The 20,994-nt window shown below is 36.0% G+C and overlaps 1 protein-coding gene and 1 pseudogene across 2 annotated transcripts in view; both read right to left on the bottom strand.

Annotated features, from left to right (window-relative positions):
- Positions 1-378: 378 nt before the first annotated feature.
- Positions 379-20,994, bottom strand: part of LRRC72 (leucine rich repeat containing 72) — a 51,941-nt gene continuing 31,325 nt past the window's right edge. The window contains exons 5-9 of the mRNA XM_023215907.2: positions 19,658-19,768; positions 9,958-10,047; positions 8,818-8,970; positions 1,837-1,864; positions 379-620 (exon numbers count right to left, since the gene is read on the bottom strand). Of these exons, the coding sequence (XP_023071675.1) occupies positions 455-620; positions 1,837-1,864; positions 8,818-8,970; positions 9,958-10,047; positions 19,658-19,768 (548 nt within the window). The 3' untranslated portion in view covers positions 379-454. The remainder of the gene's footprint in view (positions 621-1,836; positions 1,865-8,817; positions 8,971-9,957; positions 10,048-19,657; positions 19,769-20,994) is intronic.
- LOC111545026 lies at positions 16,642-18,643 on the bottom strand (annotated as a pseudogene). The gene has a single exon (XR_002732319.3). The product of XR_002732319.3 is annotated as a 60 kDa heat shock protein, mitochondrial pseudogene (transcript).

Raw genomic sequence — 20,994 nt, forward strand, 5'->3', positions numbered from 1 at the left:
ACAACGTCAAGTGAAAAAAGCCAGACACAAAATACTCATCTTCTATGATTCCATTTATATGCCTTTTGAAATCAGACATGGTTAATTTATTGTCTAGAAATCAGGACAGTGATTACTTTGGAAGGGTGAGTAGTGACTGGTACAGGAAGGAGCGAGCTTTCAGAGTCCTGATAGTGTTCTATTTCTTGGTCTAGCATGCCAGTTACATAAACATGTTCAATTTTTAAAAATTCATTGAGTTGAACACTTATGAATTTTATACATTTCTGTATACATTTATACTTAAACAACTTTACATTAAAAATCCTAAAATGTAGGAATTATTTTTCATTATTGGTGTTTCTGTTTACATTTAAATATCTCAAATAATATCATAGTAGTATGTAATACGCTAAGTCATGGGGAAGTTTAATATACAGCTGAAAACCACTATGATTTCTAGAAATACCAGGGCTTATCTCAATGTAACTGTGAGCATTTGAGCCGGTTCTGTGCCTTCCTCTTCAAGGTATCTTTCCTCTCGTGTTGGAACTGTGTTCCAGTTCATAGAGGTCAAAGTCATCACTGATCTCTTCATGGACCTCACAAAAACAGCATCTTCTGGGTCATCAAACACAGTTCTGCAAAAAAAGCAATTATGTCAGAAAAAAAGCAATCAAAAATGAAAATTTGATCAAAACGACATTTTCATTCAAATGCATTAATGCCATGTTTTTCTGTGTTATTTGTAGTATAGTACCACTAACAAATAATTTGCAGGCTCCACTGACAAATGACTTTCAGGCTAAGTGACACTATTTTTATTGTATATATTGTTTACTTTATAGTATCTGAACATATTTGGGGATCAACTATTACAGTTAAGGTCTCACATACTCATGCAGTCATGTTTTAAAACCATGTTAAATGAGATGATTAAAATATTTATAGATATATACATATTATTATCTTAAGTTCACTATATTCCTAAGTTTTTTCTACATTATGCCATATTTTATAAATACATGTGGAGATAATATTCCATACTGTATCCAAAAAAAAAAATCTTAAGTGAAAAAATAAAAATGAATGATGACTCTAAATTCATCAGTATTTATGAATTTAAAAAGTCTTCTATGAACTTTTAGTGAGGTACTTGCTTTTGGAAATGTAAATTCCAATGAATATAAAATGTAAGTCTACATGATAACTGCTATGACTGAACATATTTAGAGAATAGCTAAACAAGGAATGTAAAGCCCCACTTTCAGAATAGCTAATAGTTAAGGTTTAGTTTTTATTATTTTATTTTTTGAAACAGAGTCTCACTCTGTCACCCAGGCTGGAGTGCAGTGGCGTGATCTAGGCTCACTGCAACTTCTGCCTCCTGGGTTCAAGCAATTCTCCTGCCTCAGTCTCCCAAGTAGCTGGGATTATAGGCGCTTGTCACCACGCCCGGCCAATATTTTGTATTTTTAGTAGAGGCAGGTTTTCACCATGTTGGCCAGGCTGGTCTCAAACTCCTGAACTGAGGTGATCTGCCCATCTCATCCTCCCAAAATGCAGGGATTACAGGCATGAGCCACTGCGCCCGGCTGAAGTTTATTTTTCTAAGCATCAAATTATCTTTGTACTTATTTGGGATTTTGATAGTAATATTAAAAGCCCAAATATGTCAAATATGAATATAGAGCTTGAACTCATTCATCACAGAAAGACCTACCAATTTTTCTCATCTATTGAAGAGTGAGTCATTTTTTAACTCATTAAAATCTATTTTAGGAAATGGAGATGATTTAAAGGGACAACACAATTATGAAATAATCTGATAATAAATATATAGATAAAATTACTTACTTGTCTACATTACTTGCAAATCCAAAATCTAAAAAAAAATACATTTTAAAGTTAGTATTTTAAAATATTTATCCAGCATTTAAAAACAACAGAACAATGCTATAAAGGAAAAGTATAAAACAGGGCTTTCTGTTTTCAAGTTATCCTTTACACAAATAGTTCAATCTGTCAAAAATCCCTTTTTATCTAACTCCAAAGCAAAACTTTCTCTTAGATATACTGGGTTTTGCCTTAGGTTTTGAGGCAAATTTTTTAATACAATATAAATTTCAAAACCCTGAGAATGGAAAGCTTAGTCAATTTATAATGTACCAATAGAATCCAAGTGGAAATTTTTGTAATTAATATACTGAGGCTGATATAAGATACTGAAACCTATCCCTTTTCTTCTGAAAGGCACATGCATCTATAAATGGACTAACAGTCCAAATGAGGAGAAATATTTAGGAACATTTCAACTATTTGGATTCTTGGCATTAACTGTAAAGAAATAGAATAAACAAATACTAGATCACAGGAATCTAGATCTTCCTAGCTTTGAAGCTCCAAGACTAGTCCTCAAAACCTGGATTTCTTACGCTGTCTTCCAGAGACGGTCACTGCTTTGTTGATTTCCCTCCAGAAAGCCTAGTGCCCGTCCAGAGGTGGATTTTACCAGCACCTGTTGTGCCAGTAAAGCCCACAGTATCAGCTCTTGCCATTCCACAAGCAGCAGCGACAACACAGCCTCTCTGCCTTAGAATTCATAGCATTGTTCCCTTCATAAGTGGCTGACAAAAGTCTCTCATGTATTTCGGATCATCCTAGGCTATCTTTTTCTACATTTTCCTCCCAGCTTTATTGAGGTATAATTGACAAATAAAAACTGCATATATTTAAGGTGTACAACTTGATGTTTTAATATATGTATTCATTGTGAATAATCACCACAATCTAATTAACATATTCATCAGCCAGACCTCTGCCATTTTTTGTGTGTATTGGTGAGAATACTTAAGATCTACCCTCTTGGTAAATTTCAAGTATACAATACAGCTAGCTATCATCACATTACGTAAGATCTTCAGAATTTATTCATTTGTGTAATATAATTTAAACTTTGTACATTTTGACTAACATCTCCCCACTTCCCCTTTTCCCACAGCGCCTGGCAACCACCATTTTACTCTCTGCTTCTATGAGTTTGACTATTTTAATTCCATATATAAGTGAGATCATGCAGTATTTGTTCTTCTGTGTCTGTCTTATTTCATTTAGTATAATGCTCTCCAGTGTCATCCATATTGTCAAAAAATGACAGGATTCCCCTGTTCTCTTCTATGTTTTTAATTACAAAAAGCACGTACTTTACTTATAATGAATATAAACAATAAAGAAAATAGTGAGCAAAAAGGGAAATTTCCCTTTAACCTTTCCACTTCCTCTTACTACTATTAAGTATCACTATTAAAAGTTTTGTATGTTTCCAGCCTGTATGTCACATATGTACTCACATGTATACATGTACCTCTACATAGAGATTTGTTTGTTGACAAAATTCTAGTTTTGTTATTACTCATAGTACACTACTTTTTCAATGAGTGTGGTTTTTGTTTTTTGTTTTTGTTTGAGACGGAGTCTCTCTGTTGCCCAGGCTGGAGTGCAGTGGCATGATCTTGGCTCACTGCAACCTCTGCCTCACTGCAACCTCTGCCTCCTGGGTTCAAGTGATTCTCCTGCCTCAGCCTTCTGAGTAGCTGGGATTACAGGCTCCTACTACCACGCCCAGCTAATTTTTGTATTTTTAATTTCAACCATGTTGGCCAGGCTGGTCTCAAACTTCAGGTGATCTGCCTGCCTTGTCAAGGTGTTTTTAATATCCCCAAATATATTATGGATTGATTCTATAATGGAATAGTTTGTATTATACAAATGTGCCATAGTCTATTTAACATTCTCCTATGAATGACCATTTAAATTGTTTCTACTACTTTTGCTATTATAAAAAATGTTGCAACATGCAGACTTATACCCATATATTTTTTCTTTGTCCATATGTGCAAGCACTTCTGTAAGGGAGAGATCAAATTTAGTTGCTGTGTCAAATGGTTTGCACATTTCGTATGTTGGTGGATACTGCCATATGGTCATCCAAGAGAGTTGAACGAGTTTACATTCCCATCAATAACATGAATTGTGCTCTTTCCCCCTCATCTTTAACAACCCTTTAAAACTTCTGCCTACTTGTTGGATGAAAATGGTATCTCATTGTTTTGATTTCCATTTATTTGATCATTAGTGAAGCTGATCATTATTTACATTTCTTTCTTTGTACATATGTCTTGTCCATGTCATTTATTTTGTTTTCTACTGGGATTTTTAAATTGACTTGGAGATGTCCTTTAGAAATTATGGGTGTTAACTCTTGCCTATTATATATGTTATAAAGACTTCCTCCAATCTTGCATTTTAATTTTCTTTCTATATGATGCTTTTTATTTTTAATTATTATGGATACATGCTATTTGTACATATTTATGGGATATGCGTAATTGTTTTTCGTTTTTATGTAGTTAAATCTGTCAACATTTCTCTTTGATGGCCTCTGGGTTTTGTGTGAGGCTTTGATTGGCCTTCAATTTGGGATTATGAAAGTATTTTCTTCCAGTACTTTTTGATTTTATTTACATTTAGATATTCAATCTCTCTGGAATCTATTTTTGTATATGGTATCTCCCTTAGATAGTAGCTCTAGTTTATCTCTTTGGCCCAGGGCTACTTCATGGCACAATTCTGGGGGTGCCTCAGTAAATGTTTTCTGTGCAAAGAATGTCCATTGAAGTTATGCAACATGGAAGCTCTGTTGACTGCTGATTTTTGCCTTCACAAATTCTTCTGCATCTACACAGCTCCCTCAATTGCTCAGACCTATGCCAAACAATCTCTAGATCTCACATTGACCTCTAAAACCTACCCGAACCTTCATGCATAGGTAGGAGTTGGCATTTACTCTTCTGGATGTGCAATTATCTGTTTTCTCTGGATTCTGTCCTGCCTTGTCTGTACCGATGCACTGTTTGGTGAATTGCTATTTGTTAAATAGTCTGCCTGGTCTTCCTTTTTATCCTTACCCTTCTCTTTTCCTGAGTAGTACATGCCTCAGCTACCAGGCCCAGGCTCTGCAACACTATACCCCAGCTTGGGCTCAGCACCTGGAGCTCTGTGTTGAGCAAACATGGTGGAAATCTAGCAGCTTCACTTTTGAACCACTAATGGACATTTTAAAAGCTTGTTGGTGTTTTATTTTAAATTCCCCTTAATGTCTTTCTACATCTAGATAAAGGTAATTGGTGAAAAATCTGCAAATCAGTTTCCTTAATGCCAGGTAGAAGCCCAAAGTGTTTTGGTTCTGAGAATACTGGCTATCTTGCAATAAAACCCAGAGACATTGTAATGAAAATTTGCACAACCCTTTTAACCATACTTATTTGATAAGGACTGATAGATGGGATTTGAAGAAAACTTAAAATTGATCTTGCTTCTTAAGATATTAGAAATATAATTGATTTCTTTCTCAACTTTAGATTAAGGATAATAAAATCAAAATGTGGCTTTATGATTGCCTCATAAACATTTTTAAGTGTAATTTCTTTTCAATAAAATAATTCATATTTCTCTTAGAATTACTCTAATGATTTTTTAGAAAGTCACAATAAGGTAAGATTTATAACAAAACAAATATAGAAGCTACAAAACAATATGGATAAATTTAAAAAATTTACATAGTGTGTTTTATTATAAATGTTTGCTTAATTAAAGTATGCTAAAATAAGCCATACTCTGGGCTAAAAATACTTTTTAGTTGTTATGATATAGTGACCTTTTGCAGAAAATGAGTAGATTTATAATAATTGTCCTGTCAATTATTAGAGGCTTTAGTCAATGTATCTGTTAATTAAGAAGAAAAAGTTTCAAATGCAATAAAATACTCTCCCTATGTTTTCTGCTCCTGATTTTGTTTTTGGAGGTTCAATATGAAAAGGAGCCAAGAGAATTTAAAAAACGATTATAGTTTTTTCAGCAGTCTGGTTAAACAAAAGAAATGTAGAGCCCTAAAAGTGGCGATCACACCAATAATAATTATAGCACTGAAAAATAGATTGCGGGGGCTGACCTTGCATTGTTTGTTATTGTGTGCATTAACGTTTTTAAGAGGGGAGATTTTCTACCTAAAGACTCCTTTCCTTCCACAGCATGGTCTACTCTGATAACAGACATCAATCAAATACATGTAAGATTTAGATTGGTTCAATCTGGATGGGCAAGACAACTCAAAGCAGGGTGAGTGCTGTTATTCCAGGTCAGAAGGTAGAGTTAAACATTTTCCGATTGGCAACTGGTTGAAAGAGTTATTATCAACAGAAATGAATGGGTTACGAAAAGGGGTTGTGGAGACCAAGGCTTTATCATCCAGATGAAGCTTCCAGGTAGCAGGCTTCAGAGAGAATAGACTATAAATATTTCTCTTTTTCTCCTTCCTTCCTTCCTTCCTTCCTTCCTTCCTTCCTTCCTTCCTTCCTCCCTCCCTCCCTCCCTCTCTCCCTCCCTTCCTTCCTTTCTCCCTCTCTCCCTTCCTCCCTCCTTTTCTTTCTTTTTCTGAGGCAGAGTCTTGCTCTGTCACCCAGGCTAAAGTGCAGTGATGCGATCTTAGCTCACTGCAACCTCCAACTCCTGGGTCCAAGCGATTCTCCTGCTTCAGCCTCCCAAGTAGCTGGGATTACAGGCACCCACTACCATGTCTGGCTAAGTTTGTATTTTTAGTAGAGACAGGTTTAACCATGTTGGCCAGGTTGGTCTCAAACTCCTGACCTCAAATGATCCGCCTGCCTCAGCCTCCCAAAGTACTAGGATTACGAGCGTGAGCCACCATGCCTGGTGAGTTAGACAACTGTAAATATATATACACATTTTCGTATACTTTCAGTTTTGGGAAACATGTGCAGAACATGCAGGTTTGTGACATAGGTATGCATGTGCCATGGTGGTTTGCTGCACCCATCAACCTGTCCGTTACATTAGGTATTTCTCCTAATGCTATCCCTCCCCCGGACCCCCAGCCCCCAGCAGGCCCCAGTGTGTGATGTTCCTCTCCCTGTGTCCATGTGTTCTCATTGTTCAACTCCCACTTATGAGTGAGAACATGCAGTGTTTGGTTTTCTGTTCTTGTGTTAGTTTGCTCAGAATGATGGTTTCCAGCTTCATCCATGTCCCTGCAAAGGATATGGACTCATCCTTTTTTATGGCTGCATAGAATTCCATGGTGTATATGTGCCACATTTTCTTTATCCAGTCTATCATTGATGGGTCTTTGGGTTGGTTCCAAGTCTCTGCTATTGTAAATAGTGCTGCAATAAATATACGTGTGCATGTGTCTTTATAGTAGCATGATTTTTAATCCTTTAGGTATATTCCCAGTAATGGGATTGCTGGGTCAAATGATATTTCTGGTTCTAGATCCTTGAGGAAATGCCACATTATCTTCCACAATGGCTGAACTAATTTACACTCCCACCAACAGTGTAAAAGTGTTCCTATTTCTCCACATCCTCTCCAGTATCTGTTGTTTCCTGACTTTTTAATGATCTACATTCCAGCTGGTGTGAGATGGTATCTCATTGTGGTTTTGATGAAAAAACTTCTGATCACTGTTTTCTGACTTCCACGATTATAGCTGGGGAGTTTGTGGTGAATCTCTATGTTATTCTTTTGTAGGTCATCTGGGTTTTCTTTCTGACTGCTTTAAGATGGTTTTGCCTTTGGTGAAGACTTTCGTTGTTGTTGTTGTTATGTGTCTTTTTTGTGTTTGGATTCATTTTTTCTGGTGTATCTACGAATTCTTTGCCAATTCTGGTAATTGTCTGGTCGGTCTAAGAATTTATTTATCAGTTTGGGAAATTTTCCAGCCATTATCACTTTAAACATTACCTTCTGCTCAATTTCTATCTATAATTTGTTTTTCAGGAACTATTACTAAACTTATATTGGACCTTCTCTTTCTAATGTCTCTCCTTTTCTCAATATCTAATTCATATCTTCTATCACTTTCTTTCTCCATGTAGCATTCTGGGTAATTTCTTCCAAACTATTTTTCAATTCAATTTCTCCTTTATTTCTAAATAATTGATTTGGTTTTTTAAAAAATGTATGTTGTCTCATTGGCAAAGTGTCATAAAGACAAGGATTTTACCTTTGCACCTTTTCTCATCCACCCTCTCTTCCTCCCTGGAATGGAGATGTAAGGCTTGGTGGTATACCAACCACCTTGTAATCATAAAGCACACTAAGAGTAGCAGAACAAAAGACAGATATATCCTCAAACACTGATGACATCATAGAACTTTACACTAATCCTAGATACCCTATTTTTGTATTCTTTGCTGACTGAAAAAACTAAACCCCTATTTTTTCATTTCTGTTACAAATATGAAATTAAATTCCTACTAAGGAAACATCCTGAAAATATTCAAGTTATACTTGCATATAATGACCCTGTATGTGAGTATAATCAAAATATTACCAGTGCTTATTTCTGGATGGCAGAATTGCAGATGATCTTTATTTCTTCTTCGTATTTTTTCTATATTATCAAAAATTATATAGCCTTAATTGGTAAAATCATCCATGTCAGTAGTAATAAAAATCACAACAACTTATTTATTGAGCCCTTTATACTGTGTTAGATACTGGGATAGAGGCTTCAATGTATTATCTCATTATTATCACAGCACCCCATTTGTCACATGCATGAGTGAGGATGAAAATTGCATACCTACTTTAACTGGACTAAAATCATTATAAAGTTAGCAAATATATTAGAAATTATGCCATTATTTAGATACTTGAGTTTATTGTAAATTGTAGTTGCTATTATTACAATCAAATTACCCAAAAGTTTGAGAAGTTTTAATTTCATTTAATTTTTTTTTTTTTTTTTCAAAATACCTGAAGGTACTCTCTGGACTGGTTTTTGCTTAAATGGTGATTTAGGATCCCATGAAGCATCTACTTTTCCTCTGAATGCTATTGATTGAACGATATGAGCCTTTTTATGGTTAAAAATGGTAATCATTGATCTTCTTTCTTTTTCTGTAACTTCTGATAAATGCAAAAAGTAATGTTATTGCATAGCGTTATAAATAGGCAGAGTGATTCAAAATAGAACTGAATACTTTCAAGAATGTATTTATCTAAACTATGTTATATGTGAACATCCTATCAAAATTGATTTGTAAAGGGGCTATCACAGTTATTTCCCTAATCTTACAAGCACTCAATATACACCCCATATGTCACAAGACAGAGCTTAATCCTTCAGTCTAATGCATCCCAAACACCCTTTAACACATCACCAAGGATGATTAAAATTTTAGCATGAAACATCCTTTCATTTCCTCAAGGCTATTAGAAAGGAGAGGTAAAACCGTAAGTTTCTGATGTATCCTATAGAAAGTGGTTACTCAGTAATAAATTATTAAGAATGTTCAAACCTGTAGAGACAGAAAGGTAAGTATATAGATAATATAGCATTTGGGGGCAAAATAGGTCTCAAAAAATGTTAAGTGTAATATGCTGAGGTTGATTGTGTGTGTGTGCATGTGGCATATAGAAATCTGACATGCTGTCTTCAAGGTGTATTCATAAAGAAGTCATCATTCATTGTATGTTTCAATATATACATATTTACAGAATTTTAAAAAGCATGACTTTTAGAACTTAAATAGGCCTTATGAGATTTATTCCAATTCCCTCACTTTTGAGATAAGAAACTAAGGTGCCGGGAGGTAAACGATTTGGCATCCAACATGTTAATGTCAAAACCAGGACCAGAAGGACCACTTTCCTCACGCTCAATTAGAGGGCCTTTCTAATAAAGTAGTAAAGAGACATGAATTTCTAAATCAGGGCACATTTTAGAGAGCAAATCTTTCAAAAATAATAATTGAAAAACTTTCATTTACAAAGACAATTATTCAAAGGTATATTTTTTACAAAAACATATTTTCAAAGGTAGTCTTCATTTCTAACCACTGAGCTATAAGACTACTTCTCAAATATTTCTTTGCAAGAAGGAAGGGTCCTTACGATTTCGGTCAAGCAGCTCCACTCCTGGAAGGTGGTAGATGATATATAAACGATACAGGTTATATTGGCACAAAGGATTTTGGTATAGACCTGCAAATGAAGAATCCAAAATAAAATGTCAGATTTCAAAGTCAGTTTCACATATCACTTATAAAATACAAAAAATTAAGAGATTCATGTAAAACATAAGAACTTATAAAGCTCTTCTCATATCCAGCAATAGACCCATTAAACCTTTACTTAGAGCAGCAGTTAATTTTTCTATCTGCTAAATTCATTCATTCAACAAGTAATAACCAAGTGCTTGCTGTCTACTAGGAACTGTGCTAAGGGCTATGATCATATCATTGACCCAAATCTGCCACAAATGAGGGAAATTTTTAACATGTCATAAATAAATTAGTAAATGAAGAACTAGATATCAGCTCTATTGGAGTTTTGAGGCTACGTTTTATTAAAATATCACTTGGTAGTCTTCTTTTGGTCTCCAGGTTCACAAGGGTGCATGCGTGAAGATAGGCAGAGACACAACATCTTGCTCTAACAGAATTTATTTTCTCCACACCATTGCTCATAGCTCAGAATGTGTCAATAGTAGTTTCAGATCTCAGCAGGACCAAAGCTGAGCAGATGTGGCTCTTGCATTTTGTCTATCTCTGGCCAGGCACGTGCACTTCTGAGATCCTGGTGTGCAGGTGCTAGGATTTGCGATAAACCGCACTTCCTAATGCAGTTGTTGGAAGAAGGAGGCATGTGGATGCAGAAGAAGCCCTGGCACTTCTGACATCATATCCCTTGGGAATCAGCACATAGGTGTTTTTAAACATCTTCAACTAGAAGTTGTGAGGGCTTTATTTTTTAAAAAATGGTATTTTCCCTATTCATCCTAGATGATAATAAACATTTTTTTCAGCACAACGTGAAATAAAACTTTAATGATTTTCAGTTGGGCATTTTTTTTTTTTTTTTTTTTTTTTACAGAGTCTTGCTCTTGTTGCCAGGCTGGAGTGCAATGGCATGATCTTGGTTCACTGCACCCTCTGCCTCCCGAGTTCAAGCAATTCTCCTGCCTCAGCCTCCTAAGTAGCTGGTATTACAGGCGCCTGCCACCACACCTAGCTAATTTTTGTATTTTTAGTAGAGACGGGGTTTTGCCATGTTGGCAAGGCTGGTCTCAAACTCCTGACCTCGTGATCCGTCTGCCTTGGCCTCCCAAAATGCTGGGAATACAGGCATGAGCCACCGTGCCTGGCCGGGCATCTTTAGTTATTCGGATTCTGCCTACCTACGTGCAATTTCTAGGAAATACTTCTGAAAATACAACTAATGAGGAGAACCACTAGATGGCAGTAAGAGAAAGAGCTCCAGCTACTGCACAACTACCTCACTCAAAATGAAGCTCACTTAATGTACATGTGAAATTTAAGAATACTGTTGTAGACTATTCATAAAATACAAAGAGGTTTGATAAAGGCCTGAAAATAGTAAGCATTAGAACCTCTGAAAAAAACTGATTAATATTTATAAAGAGCAGTTTGTAACATAAAGAAGATTGGGGTGGGTGCATGCTTAAAAGATAACAAACTAGATAAAAACTTTAAAAAGGTAAATCATCTGGAAGTTTTCTCTGTAGTAATAAAACATTATGATATTTGTTGTATAAACACAACTTTTTCTGGCTAATGAAAGCGTTATATATAGCTATTCCCTGTGGAAAACACAAGCTTTAGAGGGACATAAAGCAGGCAATGGAAGACACCTGGTGCATAATAAACAAAAGTTACAGGAATGAGGAAAGGCATACAGGAAAATGTAGAGCCAGGAGCCACAGAGAAATTTAAAAGAAAGGAAATATGTATGTAATGGAGAAAATGAGAGACAAAACAATTTTTTTTTAAAGATTTCTTAAGTGACAGAAAATGGTCTGAATTTTATTCTTAAAAGAGAAGCATTTTAAAGTGGTAAATAATTGTAACTGAAGGACAGGGAATAGAACAGATGTATATCAAACCACTAATAAGGACAGATTTTAAAAGAGCCATAGGGATCATGAATTGTAGTTCGAGCCAGAGAAAGTAAAGAAAAGGACCCTCTTCAAGGATATAAAAGCAAAGCATAATTGTTTTTCATGAGAACTCAGAAGGAAGAAAAAGTCACAGATGCTTTAGCACAGAAGTCTGCTTTGTGGTTACTGTCTTGGGGAATCACATCTGACACCTCATAACCCTGTTACACATTATAGCATCTGGAAGTAGAGTCTGCCTTTACATATGACGTTAATGGAAAATATACCAACATCTTTCAATGACATTTTCTCTAGGTGCACCCTTCGTCTTCTCTTTTCCCTCTGAGGACATTACTATCCATCTCATTTCATTTCTTGGCTTTTTCTGCTAATCCTTGGTTAAGTAACTTCTATATGGAAATTCAAAAACTAGCTTCAGCTAAATAAAACACAAAACTTGGATTTACTGCTGTTACATTACTTATTAACAACATATTGATACTAAAAACTCTATGGACTTGTGGTTGACCATTCATCTCATCATAAAGTCAAAACTGAATGACACAAAATCAGAAATCTGAACTGTTAGCCCAGCCTCTGCTTAAATTAACTTAAAAAAATTGAATTAAATAACTTGAAAGGCGTTTCATCATTATTATTCACTGTTTCCTAGCTCTTAAATTTTAGAAGGAAGCAATCTTATTTTTAACTCTCTTTTTTCCTTCTATACTATGAAACATTTAACATTTTGGATTTATGAGTTTTGGATTGATGCTACTAAAATCAACATAAATTAAATGTCTAAGATGTGAAATTGGTTTCCTGTGTCTGAATGTTCTGAAAGCCTTCTATGATGTATGGGCACATTCTTTTAGAAACTATGAAGAGAAATTGCCTACACTTTCACTTTCAATAGGTTAATACTATTTAATCCACCTTCCCTCTAGGCTACTTACAGTGTACACCTCAGTGGCGCCAGCACTGTCTTGCTTATCTTAATTTGGGATTCTGAATCTAAGCAATTTACATTTACCCAATGATATATCAAAATGTCTCTACTACCTTACCACACAAGCTTGACTTACATGAGTCACGTGTATGAAGCCACTTATTATCAAGACAGAAGGGGGAAAAAAGATATCTAAATAATTGGCTCCAGTTATTTTTTTGTAAACTTTTAAAGCAGTATTTAAAATCACTTAAATGAACCTCAATGTTTTTAAGGCTGCCTTCGAAGAAAGTTGATGTAATTAATAAGAGACCAACATCCCAATTTTAATATATGGGAAAAAGAAAATGACATGGAGAAGTTAAAAGCCTATAAAGAGCAGCCTGTGGAAGGAAGTTCAGCTGTCAATAATCAGATACCAGGATTGTGAGGCTCTGGGTCAAGCTTACTTAGTAAGGTCAGCATCTCCGTTGTTAATCATCATCTTGTTTTAACTAAAAATCTGGTGGCCACCACACACCATGTGCTTTTTACTGAATATGGAAATCACCCCTGATTGTAAAAGGCAAACTAGGATAAAGCAGAGGATCGAGAGAGGAGGGATCAGAACATTATCTTTTTCAGGACGAACAGTAGTGAAAAACACTGTTGGTTCTTTTTCTTTGCTGAATTGTTTTGTCTTTTGGGAGGGGTGGTCCCACCTGGAAGGGTATTATAGGAAAAGAGGCTCAAAGGAAGGGACCCTAGAGATCCTAGTCCCACCCCATCTCCCAGCATCCCTCTGCACCTCTGGCTTTTTGCCATCGGCAGTGGATTGGGGCCACTGCTAAAGACAAAGGCAGACAATGTTTAAAAGCAATATCTGTGGAAATATGGAGACCCTCTCTCGAAAGGAGGAGCTCCCTGTTCCCAATGCTGATTCCTGGAAGCTCCAGTAGGAAGCAGGTCTTAACAATTATGGCATGCAGGAGTCGTAAGCATACTTTCCAATAGTGGAGCTTAATAAAACAGAAAATTAGAAAGAAATGAGAAATCTGAAGGTTTAGAACAGGAGACTGGCTTAAGCATTTTGATGCTGTGGCTTTTGGTGGTGGTGGTTTTTCTCCTTTAGTACTGGAAAGGAGGCAGGAGTTAATGAAAGCCATCAGCCACAAAGTGGGTCTTTGACACATGTGGATTCTGATTTAGAAAGAATTTGGAGGAGGGAAGGGAAAGGAAGCGGAAAACTGAGTTGGAAAGAGAGGGTGTGGAAAGGTAGACTGCCTGCAGAGAAGAGGTGGAGTCCCCTGACTCTGCCCGGAAGACAGGAATTCCAGTTCCCAGGACCTCACACTCTGCAGCTGGTTTAGGCCTCCCTGAAGCTCTCAGCCATGCGTCTCCTAGGCAATCCTTGGCAATTCTCCTCATAAATGCCAATGGAAAGTGCAATGCTGAGAATGGATTAGTGTTTTGCCCTTCAGGCTATTTTCTCACCCTCTGAAGAACTTGTCATTTAAGTGGAATAATAACAACACTTTATAATTGCACATGGATTTACAACTTAAAAAGACAAAAATGACCACATTTGAAAACACATAGATTTCTCATTTCAGTTAATGAGCTAAAGCTAATCTGTGATTGCAAATGAGGCTCATAGAAACTTAATCTGAAGACATGACTGCACAAATAACATTTGTTGTCTAATAAATACAAACTATTTTCCATACAACATCTTTAACCAAAATGGGACATGAGTTCAAAATGTGAATTTTTAGAAAACGCTTTTTGTTTTTTGTAATTGGACATAGCATTTTCTCCATTTCAAACAAATGATCCCACAATAAGATTCTCAACTGGAAAATTACAGTTACATAACTTGAATTGCATCGCTATGATTTTAAATAGTGGTCGTAAACTATTGTGACTGGTAATGATATGGACATTATACTACCAGACTGGTATTTAAAAACTAGAAAACTCCCACCCCTCATGCCTGGCACAATTCTGTGCTCACGTACACCCTTGACAAGTAGGGCATGGGCTAGATTTCAGGATCTATTCAGTCCTGGGCTGGGCACCTTTGTTCAGGGTATAACCTTGTTTATTACTATGGGCATAACTCTGTTTATTACTATGGGAGTAAGCTTGTTTACTACTCTCCACATGTTGTTTTATAACAAATTTCCCCAAATTATAGAGTTTTTAAAGTAGCAAATCGTTTTGCATCAAACCCCTTCAACTCTAAGAAATAGTTAGGCTGAGTGTTACAAATTTGTAAGCCCTATATAGGTATAGACTGGGTCTTTCTTGTTCAAATTTGAGTCCTATTATCTAGAATAGTATCATGTAGTGAATGTGTGATAAACATTTATTAAATGAATGAATGAATAAATTATAAATATTTATTGAATGAATGAATAAATAAATGAATGATAAGTAAAACAAGGCATGAATTTGTGTTTCAACATTCCTTAAGAGTTTGGTTAAATCTGTGAGCTTTGCATTTCCATGATTAAAGGGAATAATTCTAGTCACATCATAGGATGCTGTAAAGATTTAAATGAGACTATAATAAAACATTTTTTTCAACAAGAAAGACATTCAAACATGTTACTGTATGATTATTATTTAAAATAGCAGTTGTTTTCTTGAGTCTATTAGCAGAATTTTGAGAGTGGATGCAACTTATTTCATTATCTGATTTACATAATCCACAATAAAACAATTTTTTTCTTATTTTAGAATTTCAATTTTTGTTGTTGCTTCAAAATAACATTAATGGTGAGAAATGTTTTCTTAAAAAGTGTTTACAGAGTTATCCTAATGTTTAAAGCAACCCTGAGAGGTAGCTGTCAGCCCATTTTATAGAAAAACAAAGGTAAGTGTCCTAGGTCTAGCATAACTAGTCTTTTAATTATAGCAGCATTTTTTCAGCAGATATGGGCCAGGTAACTCAAATATGCAGGCCAATTCTTTCACAGAAGATCCAAAAGCAGTAAAAAAAACTCCTGACAGCAGGCAGCCTTCTCATGTCTCCAAAATGAGCATAAAATTGCCATGAACTTGGTGTAATTTTGTGATTTTAATACTTGGGTTTAAATAATCTAACTATAACAAATGAATCATTTTCCCTCAGTATAGTACATATAACTGACAACACTGAAAACATATAGAAACTTTAGTAACTCTCTCTACATTGATCTGATTATCTGATTAGAACCTTCACCATCAATACTAGTTTACAACTATTCAAAATAATCTCAGGCAATTCTGAGAAATGAATGGAAAAGGAATTTAAAAATATATCTATTGCATTACATTATTATTAAGAGGTCTCTAAACTGTAACGTCTGAAAACCTCCTCACTGATCTGCAGGTCTTTTACCTTAGTACACCCAGAATCCTTTATCCTGTATTGTGGTTGTATACATGTTTATCTACCCTTCAAGACCATAAGCTTATTGAGAGTAGGAGTAGTGTATTATTTATTTTTTTGACTCATCTCATACTTCTTTTCTTTTCTTTTTTTTTTTTTAACTTCAAACAAAGTTTTATTACACGAAGGTTGTCACATAATTGGATATTTCTCTACTTTGTACACAATTATTCTCTCTCCCCACAGAAAGGCTGCTTAACTTCTCATCTGTTAGTGGCAAGCACTAAAATCCTGATTTTAACAGAATAGTAGTAAAAATGCCTCAGTGATTTAAGTTGAAAGCAGTACATTGGTACGTGGCTCTTGTACCCATTATCAGGAATGTACAAATGTTTTTTATTCAAAAATACAAAATAAATTATCTGTAGGCATGGACAATGACAGCAGTAAACCATTATGTATTTTGTCAACTGAAACCAGTAACTGATGGTTATAGTGATTTTCAGCCAGCCTTTTTCTTCATTTTCTCCAACTGACTTCTCTGAAGTTATTGGTGAGGAACACTGCCTTGGGCTTCCTGTCACAGTTCATTAATAAAGGTAAAGCACTACTAGTCTTGGAGTTAGAACATGCCACCTCCCATACCACCTCCCATTCCACCCATTGCACCCATTGCAGGGTCCTTCTCTTCTTTAGGAATTTCTGTGACAACAACTTCTGCTGTAGTTAACAGAGAGGCCACACCAGCAGCATCCAATAAAGCAGTTCTCACAACCTTTGTTGGGTCAATAATTCCTTTGTCCACCATATTCACAAAATCTCCAGCCATAGCATCATAACCAACTTCTGAGGAACTTTGCATAATTTTCTCAACTATCAAAGATCCTTCAACACCTGCATTCTTAGCAATGGTCATTGATGGAATTTTGAGTGTTCTTTTAATAATTTCTATACCAATTTTTTGATCTTCATTAGCTGGAGTCAATGAGTCCAAGGCTGGAATGCATCGAAGCAGGGCACAACCCCCTCCCAAAACAATGCCTTCTTCAACGGCAGCTCTTGTAGCATTAAGGGCATCTGTAACTCTGTCTTTCTTTTCATTCACTTCAACATCACTTGTCCCACCAAACTTCAGCACAGCTACTCCATCTGAAAGTTTTGCCAGCCGTTCATTCAGTTTTTCCTTTTCATATTCACTAGTTGTGACATCTAACTGCTCAATGATTTCTTGAATACGTTTTTCAATTTTAGCCTTGTCACCTTTTCCTTTTAAGAGCATGGCATCGTCTTTGGTCACTATGACCTCTCCAACTTTTCCTAAGTCATGAGGCTTAACGTCTTCAACATTTAGGGTCAACCCCTCTTCTCCAAACACTGCACCACCAGTAGCAATAGCCATATCTTTAAGCTGGTTCTTTCTATTGTCACCAAACCCTGGAGCCTTGACTGCCACAACCTGAAGACCAACCTTTAGCCTATTCAAGACGAGTGTACTTAGAGCATCTCCACCAACGTCTTCAGCGATTATGACCAAAGGCTTACGGTGAGCATTGGCAATTTCAAGAGCAGGTACAATGGACTGGACACTAGAAATTTTCTTTTCACTCAGTAGAACATAGTCATCCTGGAATTCACATTTCTGACCTTTTGATGTATTAATAAAGTATGGAGAAATATAGCCTCGATCAAACTTCATGCCTTCGATAATTTCTAATTCATCATTCAGTGTTTTTCCATCCTTTACTGTGACGACACCCTTTCTTCCAACCTTTTTCATTGCATCAGAGATAATATTGCCAATTTCTTTGTCTCCATTTGCAGAAATCGTAGCAACCTGTGCAATTTCTTCAGGGGTGGTCACAGGTTTGGACTGCTTTTTAAGTTCAGCAATTACAGCATCAACAGCTAACATCACACCTCTCCTGATTTCCACGGGATTAGCACCTTTGCTAATCTTCTCGAAGCCTTCCTTGGCTATAGAGCGTGCCAGTACAGTAGCAGTGGTAGTGCCATCCCCAGCCTCTTCATTTGTGTTACTGGCAACATCTTGAACAAGTTTAGCCCCATTGTTTTTATATTTATCCTTTAAGTCAATTGACTTTGCAACAGTCACACCATCTTTTGTTACTTTGGGACTTCCCCAGCTCTGCTCAATAATCACTGTTCTTCCCTTTGGCCCCATTGTAACGGCCACAGCATCGGCTAAAAGGTCTACACCTTGAAGCATTAAGGCTCGGGCATCTGCACCAAATTTTACATCTTTGGCATAAGCCCGAGTGAGATGAGGAGCCAGTACCCTGGACACTGGTCTTATCTGGCGAAAGACTGTGGGTAAGGGAAGCATTTCTGCGGGGCGGCGGCGGGGCGTCGGCGGCGAGTGAGGGCTCACACTTCTTTTCAATAGGTTAGTTCCTTACTGGGTGTGATTCAATATATATGAATAAAGTTTGCTGGTCATCCAGTTGAAAGCTTAAAAAGTCTTCTGTTTTTTTTTTTTTTTTTTGGTATCAGCTTTATTAATATACTTCATGTACCACACTATTCACCAGTTTAAACATATGATTCATGTGTTTATGGTATATTCACAAAGTTATGCAACTTATCACCACAGTCAATTTTAGTACGTTTTATCACCCCCAAAATAACCCCACACCCTTTACTCTCTGGCTGTCACAACCCCCGATTTCTTGGCCATTGGCAATGCTCATCTATTTAAAAACAGTTACCTCTCAGTGATGCTGTCCTATAGATGTGCCTACTTGGACACTTATATAAATGGAATCATATAATATGTGTTAAAACTTACTTTTGAGATAAAACCCAAAATAAATTTAAACATGTAAATCCTCTTGCTACTTTTGTCATTTTCATTAGACATATGATAGATAGCATTTCACACACAAAAATTTTTCTATCTGTTGTTTTTTCAAAAGCATGTCTTAAAAGACAATAAGACCTAGTTTTATTTTCAGGAATATCTAATTTTTTTTTTTTTTTTGAGACAGGGTCTTGCTCTGTTGCCCGGGCTAGAGTCCAGTGGCGCAATCTTGGCTCACTGCAACCTCTACCTCCCAGGTTCAAGTTGTCCTCCCGCCTCAGCCTCTTGAGTAGCTGGGATTACAGGCATGCACCACCATGCCTGGCTAATTTCATATTTTTGTTAGAGGCAGGGTTTCACCATGTTGCTCAGGCTGGTGTTGAACTCCTGGGCTCAAGAGATCTGCCCTCCTCGGCCTGCCAAAGCACTGAGATTACAGGCGTGAGTCACAATGCCTGGCCTAAATATCTTAATTATAAACATTGCTCCTTTAATTTTAAACTTGATAAATGGAAAAATGTCTTATGTTAATACTATTTTAATTTATGGCCATATAAAATTGCAAATTGTTACTTAGGATCTTCAGATTTAGCATTCCCTGTAATTCCTTCACTGTTGCATCAATGTTGGTTAACTCATTGTGGTGTAGCAGGAGTATATTCAATGAAGGCAAATAATGCAGGCCTAAAAAAAAAAACCAGAATATTTTTACAAGATTTTAAACATTTTTTTCAATTTTTTTATTGTAAATAAAAATAAACATTTTTAATGCTAATTAACATGCTAACTAAAAAGGAAAACATATGATAGCTGGATAAAGAAGGAATAACTATTAATAATATATTATAAATTATTATTAAGAATACAATAAGGTATAATTCATACAATTAATTGTGATGTGGGAATACAGAGTAAATTTCTTTCCACTGTTATTGTTTGACTTTTTTTTTTGAGATGGAGTTTCACTCTTGTTGCCCAGGCTGGAGAGCAATGGCACAATCTCAGGTTACTGCAACCTCCACCTCCTGGGTTCAAGGGATTCTCCTGCCTCAACCTCCCAAGTAGCTGAGATTACAGTCGTCCACCACCACGCCCAGCTCATTTTTGTATTTTTAGTAGAGACGGGGTTTCACCATGTTGGCCAGGCTGGTCTCGAACTCCTGACCTCAGGTTATCCACCCGCCTAGGCCTCCCAGAGTGCTGGGATTACAGGCATGAGCGCCCGTGCCGAGATTGTCTTACTTTCTAAAATGTAGCAATGATTTTGTTTGTTTGATTGATTTTGGAGGGCTTATTTTCTTTCTTCTTTTTGTTTGGTTTTGGTTTTGGATTTTTTTTTTTTTTTTGCTTGTCAATGTTACTTAGATTTATAATGCTAGTCAAGGGAAAAATTACTCATCTCCTCCAAATTGCGTAGCTAAGTATTTTCTGTACATAACTGGAAACCAAATATTCATATTATTTTCATAGATTCTAAATTGTTTATTTTCCTACATTTTTAACATAAATGAAAGTGGGATGTGTCTTTTGATAGCCATGTCATAGTTTCATTGGCAAGATGTTCTTTCTTAGTGGTGCATGAAATCATGATGGACCTTAAAATGTATGACATTTTTATTCTATGATATAGGATATTAAAGAAAAGTGTTTTGTACTGTACCTCTGTATTTCATGATCATGGTATGCCACGTGCTTTTATGAATGGCTTGAAATGATCAGTTTTGAGAGTGTTTTGCATATAAAATTAACTCAGAGTGAAAGCAGGAATTTGGCTGGTAGAACATACTGCCAATAAAATTTCTTAAGACTATTAAGTATTTGTATTTATCAATGCTCCCAACTATTGTTAAAATTTGCTCCCACATGTCTAGTTTATGTCTAAAATACTTGTTAAAAATTATTTTAAATTT

The sequence above is a fragment of the Piliocolobus tephrosceles genome, chromosome 8, assembly GCF_002776525.5.
Source record: "Piliocolobus tephrosceles isolate RC106 chromosome 8, ASM277652v3, whole genome shotgun sequence".
In the NCBI taxonomy this organism is placed as follows: domain Eukaryota; kingdom Metazoa; phylum Chordata; class Mammalia; order Primates; family Cercopithecidae; genus Piliocolobus; species Piliocolobus tephrosceles.